Source organism: Poecilia mexicana, unplaced genomic scaffold, assembly GCF_051168715.1.
Source record: "Poecilia mexicana isolate PSO_F unplaced genomic scaffold, ASM5116871v1 scaffold_2, whole genome shotgun sequence".
In the NCBI taxonomy this organism is placed as follows: domain Eukaryota; kingdom Metazoa; phylum Chordata; class Actinopteri; order Cyprinodontiformes; family Poeciliidae; genus Poecilia; species Poecilia mexicana.
In genome coordinates this window covers 40,902,561-40,923,858 of record NW_028263371.1, presented here as the reverse complement: position 1 = coordinate 40,923,858, position 21,298 = coordinate 40,902,561, and the positions used below count along the sequence as shown (strand labels likewise).

The following is a 21,298-nucleotide window of genomic DNA, read 5'->3' as shown; positions in this document are numbered from 1 at the left end:
AAAAAATCACTAAAATATGAACAGTTTATTCTCAATGTGCACAAGACATTTATGTAAGCTGTCCATGTTTTGGAGTGATTAGAATGAATAATTATGGCTCATTATGAACAGTCTGACTGAATCTTAAAGCATGAGAAAACAATACATCATCACTGAATTAATTAGCATTCTGCTTGGAAATGTAGCAAAAGGCAAAAAAAAAAAAAGATTGTGTAAGGCTTTCATAAATCTTAACACATCAGTAATAAAGATGTTTGACCAAATTAAGATGCAAAAAGACAACAGTGAAATATTGGGCAACAGCATATTTAATAATCTTGGCATGCCGGAAGCTCATAATATTCCACTGACAAATCTCAGTTTGGCACTGACTTCTTGCTGTGTACACAAGGCTGTGCAGAGGTTTTACAGAGCTTTCCTGCTCTCGGTTTCTATGCTTCTATTGATGGATGATCTGTGTGATGGCAAAGATATCAGTAGTCTATTTCAACAGTCTTGAAAAAGTACTCCTTTTTTTTGAACTTCTGAGCTACATAATAAAAGTAGAGAGATTTTTATGAATTTGTGGAGAAAAAGTATTTTTGGAAACCGTAGTCATAAAGTTAGCCAGATAGAAGAAGGGGAGAAAAAAAACAAGAAGAGTGATCAGGTTCATTTTTCCATTTTTTTTTTCATTTTAAAATGGCTCTGATCTTTCTTTATCCAGTCTTATGAATTCAGTTAAGTTATAACAGCTAATTTCAAGGCCTACTACATCAGATAAATAAACCAAGTAACATACAGGACCTTGCAAAGATGTTATTAACCCTTTAACCTTTTTACATTTTGTCATTTAACAACAAGCTGCTCTGCATTTTACTTGACTTTTATGTGACAGAAAGGCACATATCAGCACAGGTAACTGAAATGGGCAGTATAAAAACTAAAAAAGCATAGTGTGGTTTTGTCTTCAGTCTCACAAACAGGACGTTTAGAATGTATTATTTTTCTTTTACCTTCACAGTTGTGCACTACTTTGTGTTGATCGATCTCATAAAATCCCAAAAAACTGTATTGACGTCCATGGCTGACATGATGTGAAAAAGTTCAAAGGGTATTATGCTTTTGCAAGGCAAACTGAAACCAATCAGATGTTTCCAACGGCAGCATCGACAAAACCTCCGTCTATAAAACCAGGCCTGAATAAGCAACAAGAAATTATACGCTGCAGAGTAAACAGCTGTTATTACCAGCAGAACGCCCTGTGTTCTCAGCAGGAATCCAACCAGTCGGAGATCGAGTCCATCACTCTGTAGGTGACAGTTAAAAGCGCAAAGAATAACACACGCAACTTGGTTTTCAGCCCTTTTGAGGTTTCATTCCCGTACATGAAACAAGCTATTGTGCCGCAATAAATTCCACATGTCAATCATAAACTGGGTCATCGATTGGCCAGTCCAAAAAGAGCTGCTCTGAGTGGAAGAGATAGTCCTTTTATTTCTCCATTTCCTTCTGTTCATATCTAAGGCAAACCTACCGCCCAGTTACACAGTGGCTCTTAAAAGCACAGACTTTAAATGCACTAATGTGGAAGGACATGTCTGTAAAATGGCTTTCCTTTAGAAATGTTAAAAATCCTGAAATAATATGTGGAAAAATCACAGTTACTTCTTAAACTACAGATATATCGTGTGCATTTATATAAGTTCGACCTTTGGCACTATACTGCAGGTTTTTCTCTCACACGTTTCTTGTCTGAAAAAAAAAACCCTTTCAAAATGTTAAAATGTTTAGCCATTTGTTAAGTAAAACAGTATCCTCAGAGTCACTTCATAACAGTTGCATTAGAGCAATTGTACCTCCAAGTAAAATGGTGAAAGGGGAGACTTGCACAATAATTTTATCACCTCAATTTACACTGCTTGTGTCTCCACTTCACTCCACCACAGAACAGACTCCAAAGAAAATATATATCCATTAAAAGGATGGACAATAAATCAATATCAATGTATGTCACAATAGACACATGATCAATATCAATAGATAATACATCTGATCGAATATTCAATATATAGAATATCAACTGATCTCCGATCCAAAACTGCATAACTTTCAGGGATCTCCCTGAAATCTCTCCTAGGCAGAGGAAAGGCTTTAACTGCTCTACCTCTCACTGTGAGCAAAGCAAGGTGAGCAGCATCAACTAACTCACTCTTTGGTTACCTAGCAACGACGTGTTGAGTAACTTACACCATTTCAGATTTCGCCACCATGCATAATAAATGCATAAAACCAAACAACGGTATTGAGAGAAAACTCTGGATGAAACAAGAAAGGTTTTAGCAATGTACCAGATATTTAAAACTCAACAAAAAACTACATTTGCTCAAAACACAACATATATGAATTTATTTATTTGCATATTCATATATGTTGTGCTCGGAGCACCTAAGGGAATTGTAGAAGAGCAATGTAAGGGGTAACGCTACAAAGAAAAAAAAAAGAAGAAAACATATTCTGATGAAACGCTTGTTTGGAGAGACTGGAGTGCTAAGGTTTGAGTGCTAATGCTGGTCAGAACGACCAGACATTGCTCCTGAAAACTGACAGAAATTCAGCACTTCGTCTTGTAGATTATGGCAAAAGTGATCATTTCCCCAACAGGGCAAACATTAATGCAACATTAATGGGTCGAGTGTCTGTTTTTAGGTCTCTAGGTTCCAGCAGCCACATTTCTTCTGACCTCTTTGAAGTCCCCAGTTTATAAACTCAAACTAAAACTAGAGATTTTGCTATCACCATTTTTGTCATGGATTTTCATTTTGTTATGAACTGATGCCTTAGTGTGGTGTTCCATACATAATGTCATCGCTCAGCAGCAACGTCTAGTTCTCAGCTGCCTTGAGCAAGTTTTTTTTTTTCTTTATTTTCTCCACATTTCTTGATATTAGGTTGGAAAATGTATACAGTTATTATGAACTATAAGCTGAACATATCTGAAAAGAAGGGTTTTTAAAACTCTTAGATTTTCTCCTTATGTAATTATGGATTGTATGGGGTCATAGAGTGGACACTGGTAGTTCAAACAATCACACAGGTACACTGAGCTTCCAATATGTTTCTAAGTGTGGACGACCGTAAAATACCAAATGCATGCTCTCTTTATAATAAATGGCTGTCGAACAAGAAATATGTGTGGGCTGCTTAACAACTGCCAACAGGAAATGAACATACACAAGGAGTGTACATTAACTATGCGTAGGTGGAACACCAGAGTCCGGTGCTAAATGGATTAGAAAGGGCATCTAACTAACCCAGTACTGAGGTCATGTTTAGAACTTTGGAGCAGTATTAAGAAAAACACAAGAAAATATCATGGTAGAGCAAAAGAGAAACCAACATTATACTGAAAAATCTATTACTGTAAAGACACATTTCAAACTGATTTGAACAGTACCAACAGTGAGATTAAATATTAATCAAGGAAACAACGTCTCACACATCCTAAGCAGCTTGTCAGCATAGATAGACAGTGTCTGGCATAAACTCTGCATAGGACATCTTTGACTATTGTGACTAAAATATGGAGAGTGGCAGAAAATCCCAAGGGAACGAGAGATAGCCTGGAGTCATGCATATAAGTGCTGCTGCTGGAAACACCCCCACCCAATCCCCACCCCTTTCACCCATCGTTTCTACTGCAGGGAAATGGTTGGTTTTCGCCACTCTTATTTCAGTGAATAATTTAAGTATCATGTATTTATGCTTTCAGGAATCACATATTGTTACCTTTCTAAAATAATGGGTTTGGGTCATTTTTTGCCAGTCAATTTTGGCAAAAAATGACTTGGGTCATTATTTTAGGAAGGTGATGATATGAGTTTACGAAGTGTAGCAAACAGGTAAAACATGTAATGTGTAGATCAGTAATTTGTATGAAGTTTTAGGAGTCTAGACTATTTATTTTATGTTTTTGATTTTTTTCTGTACTTGTGAAACAGTTTCATTCTAAAATATATTTTAATATGGTATTATATAATGTAAGACCTGTAAAACAAATTTTCCCAAAACTGTTAACATATTAGGTTGTAATCTGAGGTTTCAGATTTTCCTACTTCTCTTTATATATCATCCCGCTGCTGTGGAGACTGTTGCAGCAAATCCCAATGAATTATAAACAGCCCCAGATAATTACTCTTTATTTCAGAGGTTGACTGCAGTGTGACAATTATAGAAGTCTTTGTTAGTTATTCCTTAATAAAACTATCAAACATGCTGTGTTTTTGATGTGATTTGAGTGTATTTATTAATTGGGGAAAATACTCAATATTAAAATAACTGTAATTTAACTAAACTGTCGGTGCTACAACCATTTTCATTCCTGCAGTTCACGCTTTGCACCAAAAAGACAACGTTGCTCCTTCTTTTTCTTCTATAGCATTTCAAAGTTCAAGGACACAGGGATCTCTGCACATGATCTCTACAACATTCAGAAATCGGGGCTCTCTATTTTGCCCTTTTCTCTTCTAAATCTATGGGGTTTATCTTTGGAAAATGAGATAGCCTGGAAAGAAGCTTGATCTGGAGTCTAAACCTCTTCTGTACTAATTTGGTCATATGTCTCGGTGTTTATCCTGACAACTGATTGGCACCAAGATTGATTTTTTTTCCTGCAGTTCTTAACTTTGAGCTTGTGATTAAAAAAAAAAATACATCTGTTGATTATCCTCAATGATGCTACATGATGCCAAGATAAATATGGGTCATCATCCAGCCTCGTTTGTCGCAATTCTAGGTGTATTCATTTTTTTTTTAATATTGCTCTGACTGTAGGTATGTGCACGTTTAGGGGTGATGAAATTGAATTGCAACCATTTCTTGATGAACAAAGATTAATAAGCAGATTTGTCCTACTTAAATATGTTCTCTTGTATCTTCCTTTTTAAAGAGTGGCTGAGTAGAATGAGCTATATTTATGCCAAATGCAAAACAGGATCTTATATTATTTGGATTAAACTTTAAAAAATAAGTTATAACCTCCATACTTTGTTAATAACATTTATCACTATGCAATTTCTTCCTCCCACAAAATAAATGGTCTCAAATCAAAGGCTGGATTAACTTTTGACAGCTGAAGTGAAGAATAAATATATTTTTTACCCTTTTTACATAGATTTAAAAGGTGTACCATCTGCTGAGGGTGTTTGATAGGAATCTTGCGCAGTAATAATTACCAAGATTTTATGATCATACATTTTATTACCCTCATGTGATAATACTGATAACGTTCTAAAATTATAAAAGATGAGATTTAAAGGGCTCTTTAGCTTTAATATTTCAAAGGTTTTTATTAAAATTAAAAGGATATGTGTGTCAGTCGTTTTGAAAAATAATAAGAAATCTTTCTGCTGACAGGTGACAAGTTCCTCTGACAAGTTTCACATGTCAGAGGAAGTTTCACTTATGTAAATGCATGATAAGCTGCCGCTATCAACACAGTCTAATGATTGCAGAACAAAATTATATTTCTAAAAAATAATTATTGTGAGAAATAAAAAAACTGTGCTAAAATGTTGAGAGATGAAGAGCTTTAATTTAAAACTCAGTATGTTCCAATTTAAAAGAAACTAATTAAACAGATGGTGATTTGAAGAGTGAAATAATATTTGAGACAAAAATCAGACACTGCACCAAACTCCAAGCAGCCTCAATAACGTAGTTTGTCTCTGTGTTACTATGCACGTTGTCAATTCGTTGCACAAGAAACTGTGTTTGTTTAATCCAAACAGAAGCATATTAATGAGATTTCCACCACTCCTCTCCTCCAAACGGAAGAAAAAAAAAAAAAAAAAACTTCAGACAACTCTTTACAATTAAGTCTAGCAGTATAAATCCTTTGATTTTTGCTTCCTGCAGCCGACAGCAATATGGTGACAGAGTATTTAAATCATTTTCAAAAGAAAAGAAATTTAATAAATAAATAAATATGAGGAAAAACATTAGGGAATGAAAGACCTACCGTCAAATCTTTTATGTCTGGAGACAAATGTGCTTCTCAACGTGTGACTGGTTTCATCAAGCAGATTTTCAAAGTCCAGCTTGCTTTGCTGACCAAATCGGTCCTCCATTTCTTGGGTACAACAGGTGTGTTCATAGGTGCAAACACGCAGATCTTCTCCTGCAAAAGGAAAACAAAGCAGAAGTATTTTTATATTACTGCTGAATTGATAAAAAAACAAATAAATAAAGATAACACTTGACTAAATTGAAATAAAAACACATACTGTCTAAAGTTCCCAGATTACTTTAAAGTAGTTGGGATTAAAAAGGAGGATGTCCTTTGCTGATAACTGGGGTGTTCAGTATTTAATTTAATTTGTTTTTAAAGTAAATTTAATATGAAGCAAATAATTCAGTCCTTTTATAATGAGCAAAGTAGTGGCTCTGGTCCACAAGACCTTTATTTATGGCCCTTCAGATGCCTTTACAGCATCAGTGAATTTCATTAAATCTGCTTTAATTCAATGTACATAATTAATAAGACACGCTCAGTAATTATGGTCTGACTGTTGCCTATGCAAATTACAATATCTTTAAGGCTTTTCTTTTTTTTTTTGACTAAGGGAAAAGGTCTGTGCTTGAAACAGTACAGCAAATAAGAAATTTTATAAATATTTTTCAAATCACAACATGGTCTGTGATGTTCATTCAAACTTGAATTTTAATGTGATCTAGAGATTCATTTTTTTTCATAAACTTTAAGTACAACAAACAAAATTGCTAATTTCTCTAATGAGTATAGGTTTTCGCAAACTTTTTACTTTCTTTTAGCAAGTATTGAGACAGTAATTGGAAGGAGAAATTAAATGTATTTTTAGTCAGAGACAGTGAATGAAGTCTGACTTTTATTCTTGTGAAATAAACTGATTTGTGCAATGAAATAAGAGAATAAGAGAATTAAATGAAATGAAATGCTGGTGTTTATTATTAACTTTTGCCTCTGGTGAAACAGATGAAATATTATTTTAAAATATCCTCCCATAGCACATAATTGATGTAACCGTGGAAGTACTCGTGGAAAACTTTATGACCCTTATAATTTCATTTTCATCAGCGGCCGATAAAAGAGGAGACACAAATAATCCAAACTCCGCCCGACAAAATTCATCCTAAAACTGTAGCCGGCTTCACTTTTGATGATTTTAGAAATGGCGTGTGCTGCCTCGGACTCGGTGACCTCGGCGTGCAGCTAAACAAGATCAGCTGATGGATGCACTCTTTTCGGCTCCATCTCATGATCATCGTGACAGAAATACTTCTAATTTTCATCATATCACAAATCATGTGATGGCACACCGTGGAGCAATCCTTTCGCTGCTGAAATCTAACTCAGTGTTGCAACACAAGTTGGGCCTAAAGTTAAGGCAGACCTACGTGCTTGAGGGGACACTATTTTTAGCAATCAGTATTACACAAAGCAGAATTTATATTCAATATTCATGAAGCCAAAACAAAATAACAGAATTTTTTTTTTTTGAAACCTCATTTACAAACCGTAATATGGCAATGTGAGGGGGATGTTTGTGTTAATAAATGTGTGACACTGCAATGAGGAAAGGCGTGAGACTCGATGGCGAAAGGGATTTGCATAAAATTAAAGCCTGGCAGTTCAGCTGACTACTGTATGCTCTGTAAAATAATACTGAATCTTCACGGAAAACTTAAAAGTAAAGTGCTGGTCAGTTATTATGGTTGTGTGTGACTGCCTTTATGATATATAACCTTTATGATAAGTATACAAAACTTGCTGCCTTCTTTTAGGACGGCTTTTGGCTGAATAATGAGCAGAAAATACATTTTCAATACAGCAAACACTAAATTATAAGTCCAAGAGCATATAACGTATTTAAGACAGAAAGCCTGAAATATTGAAAATATGAAACATAAATAAATCACAATTTGCCTTTTTGTAGAAGTTTTACAGTATACTTTTTCTGAAAAAAAGAGGCTTTTGAATCAGGTTCACAAAGAAAGGCAGAACTGCCATAAAGGGATGATGACGTTCCATCTGTGCCAATCCTTGAGCCATGTGACTCTGCATCACTGTAGACATATACTGGATTGTTACCTTTAAAAAAATAAGTACTTTTTTACGAGTTGTTGCTTATTGTCAACAGAAAGAGTAAAGAGTGAGCCCTTTTGGTACAAAAATTATATTTTATGCAGAAAAACTGAGACATCTTTGTGGAACAGAGGTAAGGAAGATGGATTCCCACGAAAAAACGTGTCTGCTCAGATAAATTTTTGCCCCGAGATTATGAAACAGTGTTTCTAAGTGTTTCAAAGTGTTTCAAAGTGTAACAGACGGAGATATATCTTAGCTCATGCTTTGACTAATACAAATATCCCAGCAAAAAAAAAAAAAAAAGTCAGATCAAAGTGGGGAATAATGGTACGTGAACATTATGTTTGACAGGAAAGAAAATGCCTTCTAATATAGAACTTTTTACCTTTGATGACTTCTTTGTTTGCTTGTGTTCACAGCTTGCATAAAACCAATACCTTTTCTCTCAAAACAATTGCTAAGAAGGTTTAGCCACATTAATTATTTACAGTTCTTCTCAATGTGTTTGACCCAAAAGAACCAGCTGAAGTCTGGTTGAAAATTAGTGTGTTGACTTTGCTTCTCTTCAAAACTACTGTGTAGTGCACGAGTCTTCAAACCCAGTCGTCAAGATTTAATGGCCTGAAGGATTTAGATGCATCCCTGCTCCAACACAGTTGAAGCAAAAGAATGACACGATACTAGATCTTTAAGAGGTAATTCAATCATTTGATGCAGTTGTGTTGGAGCAGGGATGCATCTAAAACCTACAGCAGATTCATCATACTTGAGGTGATATATTCCAAGCCGTTGTTTCTTGTAATTTTGATTTTGATTATGGCTTACAGATAATGAAAACCCACAATTCAGTGTCTCAGAAAATTAGAATACTGTGGAAAAGGTCATTGATGGAAACTTGTGGTGTCACATCCTAATCAGCTAATTAACGCCAAACACCTGCAAAGGTTTCCTGACCCTTTAAACAGTCTCTCTCTCTGGGTCAGTAGGATACAGAATCGCAGGGAAGACTGCTGACTTGACAGACGTCCAGAAGACAACCATTGACATCCTTCACAAGCAGCGAGCCACAAAAGGTCATTGCTAAGAAATTGGTTGTTCACCGCGCTCTGTATCCAAGGATATAAACAGAAAAAGTGAGTAGGAAAAAATGTGCCAGCAACAGGCAGAACAACAGATTTGAGAGAATTGTTCCCTCAAAATCCATTCAAGAATTTGGTAGATTGAGTGAGCGAAGGCTGGAGTCTGTGGATCAAGAGCCATCGCACACAGAGGAATACTAGACATCCATCCATTTTCTTTACACCCTTGTCCCTTAGTGGGATCGGAAGGGTTGCTGGTGCCCATCTCCAGCTAACGTTCCAGGCGAGAGGCGGGGTACACCCTGGACAGGTCGCCAGTCTGTTGCAGGGCAACACAGAGACAAACAGGACAAACAACCATAATGCATACACACACACACACACTCACACCTAGGGGCAATTTGGAGAGGCCAATTAACCTGACAGTGTGGAAGGAAACCGGACTACCCGGAGAAAACCCACGCATGCACAGACAGAACACGCAAACTCCATGCAGAAAGACTGGGGCCGGGAATCGAACCCAGAACCTTCTTGCTGTAAGGCAACAGCTCTACCAACTGCGCCACTATGCACTAGAAGAATACTAGACATGTACTGCAAATGTCACATTCCTCAGGTGTCTGGTTTACTGAAATTCATAGCCATTGCATCCATCTACCAGAACTTTCTAGAGCACTTCATGTTTCCCTTTGTTAACAAGCTGCATTCAGATGCTGATTTTCTTTCTCTGCAGATGCAATTGTTTTATACACATCTCCCTGAATCTGTACCAATCGATTATCATCAGTTATGTGAGACAAAAAAAAAAAAAAAATGAACACACCGTATAATCTAGTGAACAGGCCCACAGGATGTAATTGCTTTTAAAGATCATCTTTAGACTCATAATACAAAATAAACTTTCTGAAATTTTACTATCATTTCTGGTAAAACCTCCTAAAGTTAAAAAAGGAATTAAATATTTCACGAGGAGGGACATACCTCCAGATTTCACCCTAACATAGCTGCAGGGCCCAAAGATACAAGGCGTCAGATACTCAGAGATAAGCTCAATGCAAAGTAACATATAACACTAAAAACACTTAATATGACTGATAAGGTAAAAGCATCAAGATCAGACAGTGACTGTCACTGGATGAGACAGATGTAGGGTTTGGTGGAGGTTCATTGGTGGCTCGTGTGAGGTTGAAGAAGGAAATTAGTACAGACAGCTGTTCTTAAGGATGACCCAGTTAGAATAGCTGGGTGATTTCAGCTAAAAAAAAAAAAAAGGGACATAAAATCATCTCAAATACCTGCTCCTGCAGATAAAGAAGAGTGTAGCTTTCAATAACCTTTAGGCAATTTCTTTTTATGTTATGCAGCTCTGCTTATGTTCCCTTTTTCAAATGTTATTTTTTTTAGGTTCAATAAGATTTAAATTGACTCAGAGCATTGTGCTTGTTCTTTCTGAAAGTTAATCCTGGAAAATGTAGTTTGCATTAGATGGCTGTTGCACAGGCAACGTATGATGTAAATGTTGACTTATTGGTACTGTTTAACAAAGCAAATTAAATTTCCTCATAAGTGTAACCTATTTAGTTTTTGCAGAAGATATTTCATAAAGTTGGAGCAAACAGAGAGAGCAATATTGGGCTATTTGTTTCTACACCATTTCTCTGCATCATGCAGAGCCAGGCTCTCTCTTATGCTTTCTTCTAACCTTATAGAGTATCTCAATGCTCCTCCTCCATCTGTTGCTATACACAACCGCTGATGAGATTTATTCTACACAACAAGCACTTGACAAGTTTATCCCAATAAAAATACTTTAAATTGTATTAATAAGGACTAAAATGAAGTAAAGGATTTTGTTGCCGAAAGGATCAAGGACAGATCTCACCAGTGCACCCTTTCTGTTGAATATGGTCTCTTCAAGGGAATGTGAGGAAGAGTTAAAAAACAGAAGAAAAAAAAAAAAAGTCTACACTGACAACAACTCTGTGTGCTCCAGCAGTCTCAACAGAGCAAAACATTACTTAAAAATAAGCCTGTCGTACCTCAACATATGGGAAGAAGCTTTCAAGGGACTTCAGCACTCAGCAAAGTGCCCTGACCTTCCAGACAAGGTTAAAACAGCACTGTGGCCTCGAAGATAATCCATCTACTGAAGCACAGAACACATATTGGTAACGGGCTGTGTGGTTCACAGAGCTAACTGAATACAAATATTCGCATCGATGTCATCTACAGCAGGGGTCCCCAAACTTTTTCCTGCGAGGGCCACATAACTGTTTCCTTTTCTGGTCGGGGGCCGGTCTTAGTTTTTCGAGAAAGAAACCTTAGAAAACTTTTGTTGACGGGGGGGGGGGGGGGGGGGGAACTGTGTGTGGGTGTGGGTGTGGGGGGCTGGATTACTGCTGACGACATATTCGCGTTTGTAGATAGATTTTTACCCAGAGTGCAAATGGAAAAAAACCGTGAGCGAAACGGTGACTGGTACTGACTAGTATATATTTCATTGAGGGAAACTAAGTTCCATATCTGCTCAAGAGCCCCCCTGGTGGTTGAAGAAAAATCCACATATATATATGAAAAAAAACACTGAATGCTCTCTGGTATTGTTCAGGGTGCCGGACCAAATGAGGAGGCGGGCCGGATCCGGTATTGTTCAGGGGGCCGGACCAAATGAGGAGGTGGGCCGTAGTTTGGGGACCCCTGATCTACAGTTTTAAAGGCAATTTCCTTTGCCCAAGTAGAACCAATACGCTATTTTTTTTTCTCCAAGTTATTACTTTTAGCCTTCCAAACCAGCTTAACTCATTCAGTTAATAGGCTTCAATACTAAAAAAAAAGCCCAAAGCAGCTTTTACAAAGGTTACAATGAGCAGTGCACTCAGCTCAACACTTGTTCATATCAGCTTGTTTTACAATGAGAGAATTGATCTGCTTTGAGTTGAGTTAAAAGCAGCAGCAAGTTGAGAATGAGACCTGCACAGTTTGTATCAAATTTGAAATAAACTTAAACTTAAGAGTAACTGTGTGTGTCCACATTGATACATAAAAGAGGTGATCCGTTGAGTCAAGTCTATTTGTGTAGCGCGTTTCAGAAACAAGGCAGCTCAATGTGCTTTACATCTTAAAACATCACGCAGTCGCCAGCTGTGAAACAAACAATAAACATTGCATTTTGTCAAATGCCACCATCAAATATGTTGATCAATGTTCCAATTACTGCTGATCAAAGGCAAATCTGAAGAGGTGGGTTTTAGCCGTGATTTAATGGAACCGCTGTTTCATCTGTTTGCAGTTTTTCATCCCACCCTGAGTAAATATATTGTGGTTTGTCTACAGCTTTCACTATGAGTTGGTTTTAATATCTTAAAAGTAATCGTTCGACTCTTCTCGTCACGCAAACTGTGACAGCCTTTCAGGGGCGTTGACCGCAAGTTGTCAAATTGCATTACATATTTCAGAATCCATGGCAATAATAATCTTACCAAGTCTAAAGTGGACATGGGGGAAATCACGGGATATGTGGATCCCCCCCAAAAAAAGCATGAACAGTCTTAGCCAAAAGCCTGCCGTCACTCTCTTTCCTGCTGATTTTGTCCTCCTACTTGTATTCAGTGAAATCAATATTAGAGCTTTCCTCTTTAATTTGACAGATGGGTTCCTCAATAGTGTCTGCAACTGGAGAAACTAGCCGAAATGGAGGAGCCAGAGATGTTGTAGTCGATCTCCAGTCAATAATTCTGTAATTTTCATAATTCCCCATTGAGATCTAAAAACTGACTTAATAACCTTGAATACAAGTTTATTTCAGTAACACATTTCACCAGGTTAAACACATACAGATTGGTTAACCTCATCAGAACGCATATTTGAATTTATTTTAGTCCTTTATAAGGAGGAACACAATCCTGCACACTACTAGAGAAACTACCTTAATATTTTTGTTATGAAAGTAGATTTTATTAGTTACCCAGTGATGAAGTTATGGCATGGCATAGCTTTAAACCTTTGTGTTTCTTTAATTTATGTCTTTTCATTCAAAGAGGGGGAAAAAAAAGAAACATGACAATCCAAGGAGGCTGGAAGGGGTTTTCAAACACCATTATCAAAACAAAATGTTTTCCCAGATAAATTGTCTACATTTCTTAGCAAAACCAAGAATAGTAGCTGAAGGGAGTTCCAACTAATGGTCTCATCTCAAAGCTGGCCTTTGGCAAGTCATTCAATATCAAAAGGACAGTAAGGCTGAAACAATAGGCCCAACATTCATTGTCTATTTGTCCATGACTAACAGAGCAGAGCAATGCTTCCCTTTGCTCTGATCAATGTGTTTAACATTCATACTGAGGAGCAGATCCTACTTCTATTAACATATTAATACCAAAGCAGCAGCAGATTTAATGCATACTAATGTTTCACCCCTTTTCCTACAATGGAGCAAAGCTATACAAATGTATTTATTATTTTAATTTTAATGAAACACGGGTATTCATGCTCTCAGGCATTCATTAAAACCAATGCAAAATGTCATAAAACTCTGGGATCACGTCCTGTCACTTTTACATCTTAAACAGTTCAACTGACGTCAGCCAGCTTATTACCAATGCAAAGGGAACCCTAAAAGAAGATTTAAAAGAGTTGGCTTTCTTTCAGTGCTCTAAATTGGATCTGGTTGTCATGTTAAGTGGTAAAGGTTAAAACGACACTACATAAATGAATTTAGCTGGGTAGAATTACTTGCTATTCACCAGATATGCATAAATACATATCAAGAAAAAGGGAGTAGCTCCCCATGCATGAATCAGCATACACATTTCTATTTATATTTACTAATTTACATAAGTTACAAAAGAAAAATATAATTGCTTTGATTTACCATAGACTAGTGCTGTTACTTTACGAGAAAGATGTAGATCATTCACAAGTTTTTTGGCAATGTACAAAGCTGAAATGGGCTTTTGTTTGTAAATGATTGAAGGAAATCCTAGGATATGAGCTACCCAAAAAGAGGTGCAGTTTTATATTTGGGTTATTTATTAGAAAGCAACATTCCAAGTAAAGACCAATCTTTGGTTAAAATTTTCTTGGCAGTGACCAAGAAAGCCATCACGTGGAAAAGGGGTCAGGTGGGCCCCCCCAACCTTTTTTTTTTTTTTCAAAATGTATTTATACTTTAACTTGAGGGTTAGGGTAAAGGCAGTATAATAGTGATATAGTTAACCATTAACATACAAACAAAATTGGGCTAGAACACACCCAGTTATACAGACATGTCTACACATATGCGAAATACATGAAATGGATCAAGTCAAAATTACCATGATGTGGTAGCAGACAGAAACTGGTGCATCAAAAAATGTGCATAATACCTAAATATGTAAATGTATCTTCCTCAATCCACAAACACACACACTACTATCAGGTGACAGGAGATACTTCTGTCACTATATCAAGTTGGTCAAATTCGACTAAAAAAAAAGAAGATGGAAGAAAAAGAAATATCGATAAGAATAATAATCACCAGCAAGTATGTAACACCTTGTCAGTCTGGAATATTAGGGAAATTGATCTTTCTGGAGGTTCTTACCAAGGGGCTCCACAATCCCAAAAACTGATTAAAGTAAAATATTTTGTTTTCCCCGAGTTTAATAGGTGGGTTCCCGCTTTAAACAATTGGACAGACATAGTGGAGGAAATTCACAACATGGAGAAATCCCTTAGTACTGGAGTCTTAGAGCTTGCCTTACTGCTTGGAGGTGGCCGTGGTAGGATCTAAAGAAGAATATTTTCTATTTATAAAGTCAAATTAAAGTGGTGTAATTAGACTACAAAATCTGGTTCATTTTTAACTTTTTGAGGCTTTCCTCATCATATCAGAACCTGGAGTTATCTAAATATTGTTGAAACATGTACGTTTTTTTGTGTGTCTTAGATCTATTCTCTGTTTGGAGCTGGAGCAAGAACTACTGTGACCTGATGAAAAACAGGAGCAAACTCCTGTTTGCTGAACTTTTGCATGTATTTAGTGCAATCTGCTTTGTGAATTCATTGGAGAAAATAAATTAAATAGTATGCAGAGTGGTTCTTTAAGAAGGACTTTGAACTGCACTGGGAATTCTCCATAATAAGGATTAGGTGGACGGTCATTTTAACGTAGTGCCTCTTAGTATTCACCTGTATGTGGTAAGACAAAGTCCCTCGTCATAGAAACCTTTTATAACATGTGCTTTGCTATTCTTATCTTCCTGATGTATCTACAGTGAAAAGGTAGGACATTCAGAAATCCTCCTGAATATGATTTGATCGCAGATGTTTCAACTGCATTTTTTTTTAACATTTAAAGGAAGCAGTACCAATATTTGTTTTTGTTGATTAAAGAATCAAAATGTTAATTCTTCATAACATCTCTCAAGGTGCTAACCCAAGCTACCTCATAAGCGTCATCAGGCACACGTTCTCCACACCTGAGTTTGTTTTTGAAGTTCTTTGCTGTGTAAAATTAAAGAGATATTTATGTGGACCTCATGACATTGTGACAGGAGTGTGCTGTGTAAATAATCTTGTGACTCAAGTTGATTCAAAGTGTCCTGTGCATAAACTAGCAAAGGTAGGCCACCTCTCTGAAGTATTCCTCAGAGTGCGTGGCCGGAGAGACTCGCAGCATATGGTCTCTGCCATCTGCTGTGTCCCTTGGTCCTCCCTGACAAGCCTTTTATGGAGTCACAGTTGAAGCCACTCTCAGCCCTTCTGAGATCAATGTTGGGGGTATGAGTCCAGCTTTCCTCTTCTTTCCAAGATCAATTTGCAAGGATATAAAGCTTTGGATTTAGTTGTTTTTGTTTTACTTCTATGTTCTGAATTCAATATGTGGCTCAGTATTTCTTTCAAATATTTCCAGTCAGGAGGTGATATCTCTCACCCATTACATTTTTACAGGAAGCCTCTGGTTGCTAAGTGAATAGCTGCAAGCAACCTTTCTGCTGCTGATGAGCCAGACTTGTGCAGTGCCACAACTCTCTTCCTCATATCTTGGCTGGTTTCTTTTGCTCTTCCCATCGTGTCAAACAAGAGAGAAATGTGTTCCGGGTTTCAGGTATGACATTCACAGGTGTGACTCTAATTAACTCAAATGTGACACTTGACCTACAGAAGTTTCTGGAAGGAAACTCAAAAAGTTTGACCCAAGTTATATATTTTAAAAGACGGTTATCCCTGATACTTAACCAAATGTATGTAAACTTTTCAATTTGATGAATGATACAAAAAAAAATAGAAAAAAATATTAAAAAGAAAAAAAAAATCTTCTCACCAAATTCTCTTGTTTTTAACAAATAGAAATTATTTTGGTAATTCTAACTAAATTAAAACAAGAAAACTTGGTCCGATATACCTTCAAACAGTGAGGAAAAAAATGTCTTCATGTCTTTTTATTCACTGTATGTAAATATCTGATTTCACAGACATCTTTTCAGCTCTACTAACAAACTTTCTATGGGACTGAGAGCAGGGCTTTATAATGACCTTTCCAAGAAGCCACCCTGAATCAGAGACATCACAGGTGTCTTACCTGGGCTAAGGAGAAAAGGTGAAGGGAAGATGAGAGACACCAGACCCAACAAGAAAATGACCTGGAGGCATCTATCAAAGCAATCTGCGCTTCCAATACACCTATAAATGCCACTGGCTGCTGCCTCTATGCCACGGCACATTGATGCAGTAATTCATGCAAGAAGAGGCCCAACTAAGTATTGGGTGCATAGAAATGTACATACTTTTCAGAAGCCTGACATTTGTGCTTAAAACATCCATTTTTGATTGGTTTAATATGGTGTATTAATTTTCTGAGACACTGAATTTAGATTTTTTTTTCTTACTTTTAACTGGGAAGTCAAAGTCAAGTCAAAGGGAAGTAAAACAGTGCTTGAAGCCAAAACAGTTTTCAAATGCAGGTATAAGCCAAACACACTTAATCAGACTGGATGACAGTTTTGAGTCTTTAAGCTTCTTTCAACTACATCATTCAGTGGTGGAGGAAACATGGGCACTCCTTCATTCTAAAAGAACCACATGTAGGGGCGCTGAGCGGCTCAATGCGCACCATGTGCAGAGGCTATCGTCCTCGACGTGATTGCCCTCGTTTCAATTCCCCGTTTCATGATTTTCGCCTCATGTCTTACACGTTTCTCTCCACCCCATTTCCTGTCAATTTACTGTTCAATAAAGTGCCAAAAATATCTAAAAAAACAAGAAACACATTTGCAATTTTGCAAGAGTAAACTTAAGAACAGGAAATATGAGGGAACTGGGCTGAAATAAGATGCAAATTGAATAGACAGGTCAAGGAAACATTAAAACTGCAAACTGACAAGAAGTAAAAAAAAATAAATAAAAAAAATCACAGAATAACTAAACCTAAAATACATCTTTTATTATTGCTGCAATATTTTCCTTTTAGGTCACACAATTGCCTGATGATATTTTTTTTCTCATAAATATGCAATTAAAAAATTTAAAATTAATTCAACAGTCATTCGACTATAGTTACTGAAAGCTCCGAATCAAACACACTGAATACACAAACAAACACGGGAAAATATGCTGTTACAAGCAAATTAATACCCACCTGCTATGGCTCAAGGGGTTAGGATCAATAGACTATCTGTGAGGGAGTGTTCAAAGGCATGGAGAGAATATTTAATGAATTTAGCTTAAAAGCATGTTGGTGAATTCTGCACAAATAAATGAAGATGCAACATCTTTTCTGGCATTATGATCATGTCATGTGGAAATAATATAGGGCTCATTAGATCTGAGCCTAGACAGACTAAAACTCGCTTGTTTCCCCGTGGTATTAAAACCAAATGAAATTTAGAGCTAAAGGTCCCAGTTATTTACAACGAAAGCAGAAACAAGCACATTTCAAAGTAGGCACACAGAACGTATTGTAATTCTGAGGCTATTAGCTGAATGCTGATGTAAACTAATTCCACATTCAGTTAAACATCCAAGTCATTCACAGCAGTAATTTGAATGCAGAGTGTATACACTGTGTCAGTGTCATCGCCTTTTCTCTGGGGTTTGCTGGTACAATCCCATTAACTGATGGATAATCAACACGACAAGAACGCCACATTTAAAATGAAATAACACAAAAGAATGACTTTCAATGGCGTGCCAGTCCCAGACATTAAATAGCATCCAAAGCATTTTCTTTTCTCATGGAAATTTGATCAATTGCTATAAGGTACGAATTGTTGCATTGACGCAAATGTAATGAAGCATTCATTCAGCAGAAAGCAAGAATCAAAACTAAAAAGTCAAATTAACACAAATTGTGCAAATATGAAGTGTGTTCCTAGCTAATCTCTAGTGATTGAGACATAGATGCTTCTCCAAGGTAACTTTTTGCTAAAAGAAAAAAATAAAATAATCTGTTTTTCATCTGAGCTATGTTATTTCCTTAGAGGTGAAAAAACACCAACATGAATTCAAGTCTAAATCAAGTCACCGGGTAGCGGAGCTCTGTGAGGCAGAAGCTCTGATGGGAACTGCAGCTCCAAGGAGGAGCTTTGTGGAAATAAGCGTCTAAACGCTTGTTTTGGTAGAGCGAGAATTTAGGTGCCCTTGAATGGCTGCCATGGAGACTCAAGCATTTCTCAAACATGGATGAAATAATTAAAGCAACACTCCAGGTATGTTGCTGATTAGGGAAAAACATTATGACATAAAGTTCAAAAAAGTTGATTTTACATAATACACCCTTTAAAAGGGTTAATAGTGTTTGAATTCCAGGGACTTGAGGGTAGAAATGCACCATAACTGCTTACTGAGACCTGACTGGTGACAGCACCACACCAAAAGCGACCAGGGTGCGTTGATCACAACACTCCTTAGCATGGATGCTGTTAGTAGGGGATGAAGAATCAAAGGTAGCTTCTTCCAGTATCTGGGAGAAGTTTAAAAATGAAGTCAGAGGAAGTACAAAGACATAAGAAGTTATTTAATAGTAAACTACATCCACTCTAAGTTCAGACTTGTCTACCTTTGATTTAGAATGAGGCAGAATGAGAGAAAAAGTCTTTCAGCAGGGAACAAAGTTGTTCCATGTTATCCTTTTGACCGACACCATCTGTCATAAAACATGCAGCAATATGTTGCTAGTTGTTGGCAGCCTTCTGAAAATCACAAGACAATATGTTGATTTTGTAATGCTAACTATTTTAGTCCTTAATACATGATTAAAAATGACAATGTTTCTGTTTAAGATAGCAAAACTGCTTTTTGCAGCAACGGTTCTCGCACACAGTTCTGGGGCATTGCCTCTCCTCTTAGCATTAATAATTAATGATTTCTTTACAGCAGGAAAGCTAGACTAAGTATTCTCAGTGTTGTTCTTCTATCTACTTATTTTAGTTCTCAGAAATTGCATTTGTCACAACGACAGGTTAAGATGGACTGGTATGAAGACTGATGAGTGACACAATTGTGCATTTACCTATTGATACAATGCATGAAAGATTTTTTGTTCATTCAAGTATTTAACATCTATGTAATACAGTATTTTCACATTTATAAGTCCAAAGATAAACTGTGCAACAATATATATATATATATACAGTATTTTCACATTTATAAGTCCAAAGATAAACTGTGCAACAATATATATATATACAGTATTTTTTTTTTTTTTTTTTTTTTGCTTTATTATTGTGCTAACACAAACAATAGATGTAGGCTGCAGCGCTTAAGTCTATGCCTCTAGTCTTAACAGTATCTATTCCCCACATTGACTAATGTCTCCAGAGGGTTTTCCTTCCCGAATAGCCAAGTTCCTCCTTCAAATTAGCACTTGGCTCAATCAAAATTAAATGCATGTATTCTTATCACATTTTGAGGCATGTCAGAATTCATAATGAAAATCCTGTTCATGTTTTATATAAGTGGGAGGAGAACATTTCAATGGGTAGATGTCCTTGGGTGAATGAGGACATATTCAAGAGGAAAGAGAGTCTCACCGATATGAAAACGTCTACAATAAAAGAAGCAAAGTACAATGGTGTGACAGTATTTTTTTTTTATTCTCCAGAGATTCTGCATAAAGAGAAAAAAAAAAGAGACAAGAATAAAGATTTTTGGAATAGCTATATGCTCCTAGCAAATGTACCATTATTTTCATCTATGAACATATATCACAATAATCCACCTCAACATGCCATTGCTACAAGGATAAAAATGCAGTAAAAACAGCACAAACACAGTGCTGACTGAACAATAGGGTGTTTTTATGCAGAGGTATTTTAAAAGTGTCAGTTCCAGCATAGAAAAAAAAATGCATGAAAATATTGAGAGCACAGAGAACATATTAAAGAAGATTTGAAGACACTGTTTTTCTAGTAAGTAAACTGGTGCATATAAAAGTATTCATAACTTTTGGACATCTTTTTTTTTTTATTTTGTCAAGTTTCGATCATAAAGTTCAATGTGTTTTATCCGAGTTTTACGTGGTAGAGTACTGACACAAAGTAGCACACAACTGTGAAGCGGAAGAAAAAAATGATGCATGGTTTTGCTTTTTTTTTAAAGAAAAACACGTCACGTGCTCGTGAATTTGTGTTCAGCCACTGCAATTACAGCCTTCAGAAAGTCTCCACCAACTTTGCACATCTAGAGAATCTTTTTTTAGCCCATTCTTGATTGCAAAATAGCTGAAAAGGCTTAGCTAACACAGAAATAAGACTTAATCTAATCAATTGCCTTGCAGCTCTATCTATGCGTTTATGGTGATTTTGGAAATGGAAGGTGAATCTTTGCACAACTCGTACCATTTTTGTAGCCTCTTAACAGGTGCCTGAGATGTGGACCTGTGAAGCTCTTCAATAGTTAATTAAATCTCTCAGCTGCTTCTGTTGTTGATGCTCCTCTTACCTGGCCTGTCAGTTTAGGTGAAGACCTGCGTTTGATAGGCTTGCAGCTGAGCCACACTCTCTCCAAAGCTTGGGATATTGTTTTAAAAACATTAAACTGACTTAAACTTCTGCACCATTTTATCGCTGGTGTGCTCCCTGGTCTCTGTGACATTTATTTATGTATTTATTTTTTTCACTTCTGGAGCCTTTGCATA

At 36.6% G+C, this 21,298-nt stretch overlaps 1 protein-coding gene across 1 annotated transcript in view; it reads right to left on the bottom strand.

The window, feature by feature from the left end:
* LOC106922911 (glypican-6-like) overlaps positions 1–21,298 on the bottom strand; it is a 98,571-nt gene that overhangs the window by 63,494 nt on the left and 13,779 nt on the right. The window contains exon 2 of the mRNA XM_014995676.2: positions 5,999–6,157. Within this exon, the coding sequence (XP_014851162.1) occupies positions 5,999–6,157 (159 nt within the window). The remainder of the gene's footprint in view (positions 1–5,998; positions 6,158–21,298) is intronic.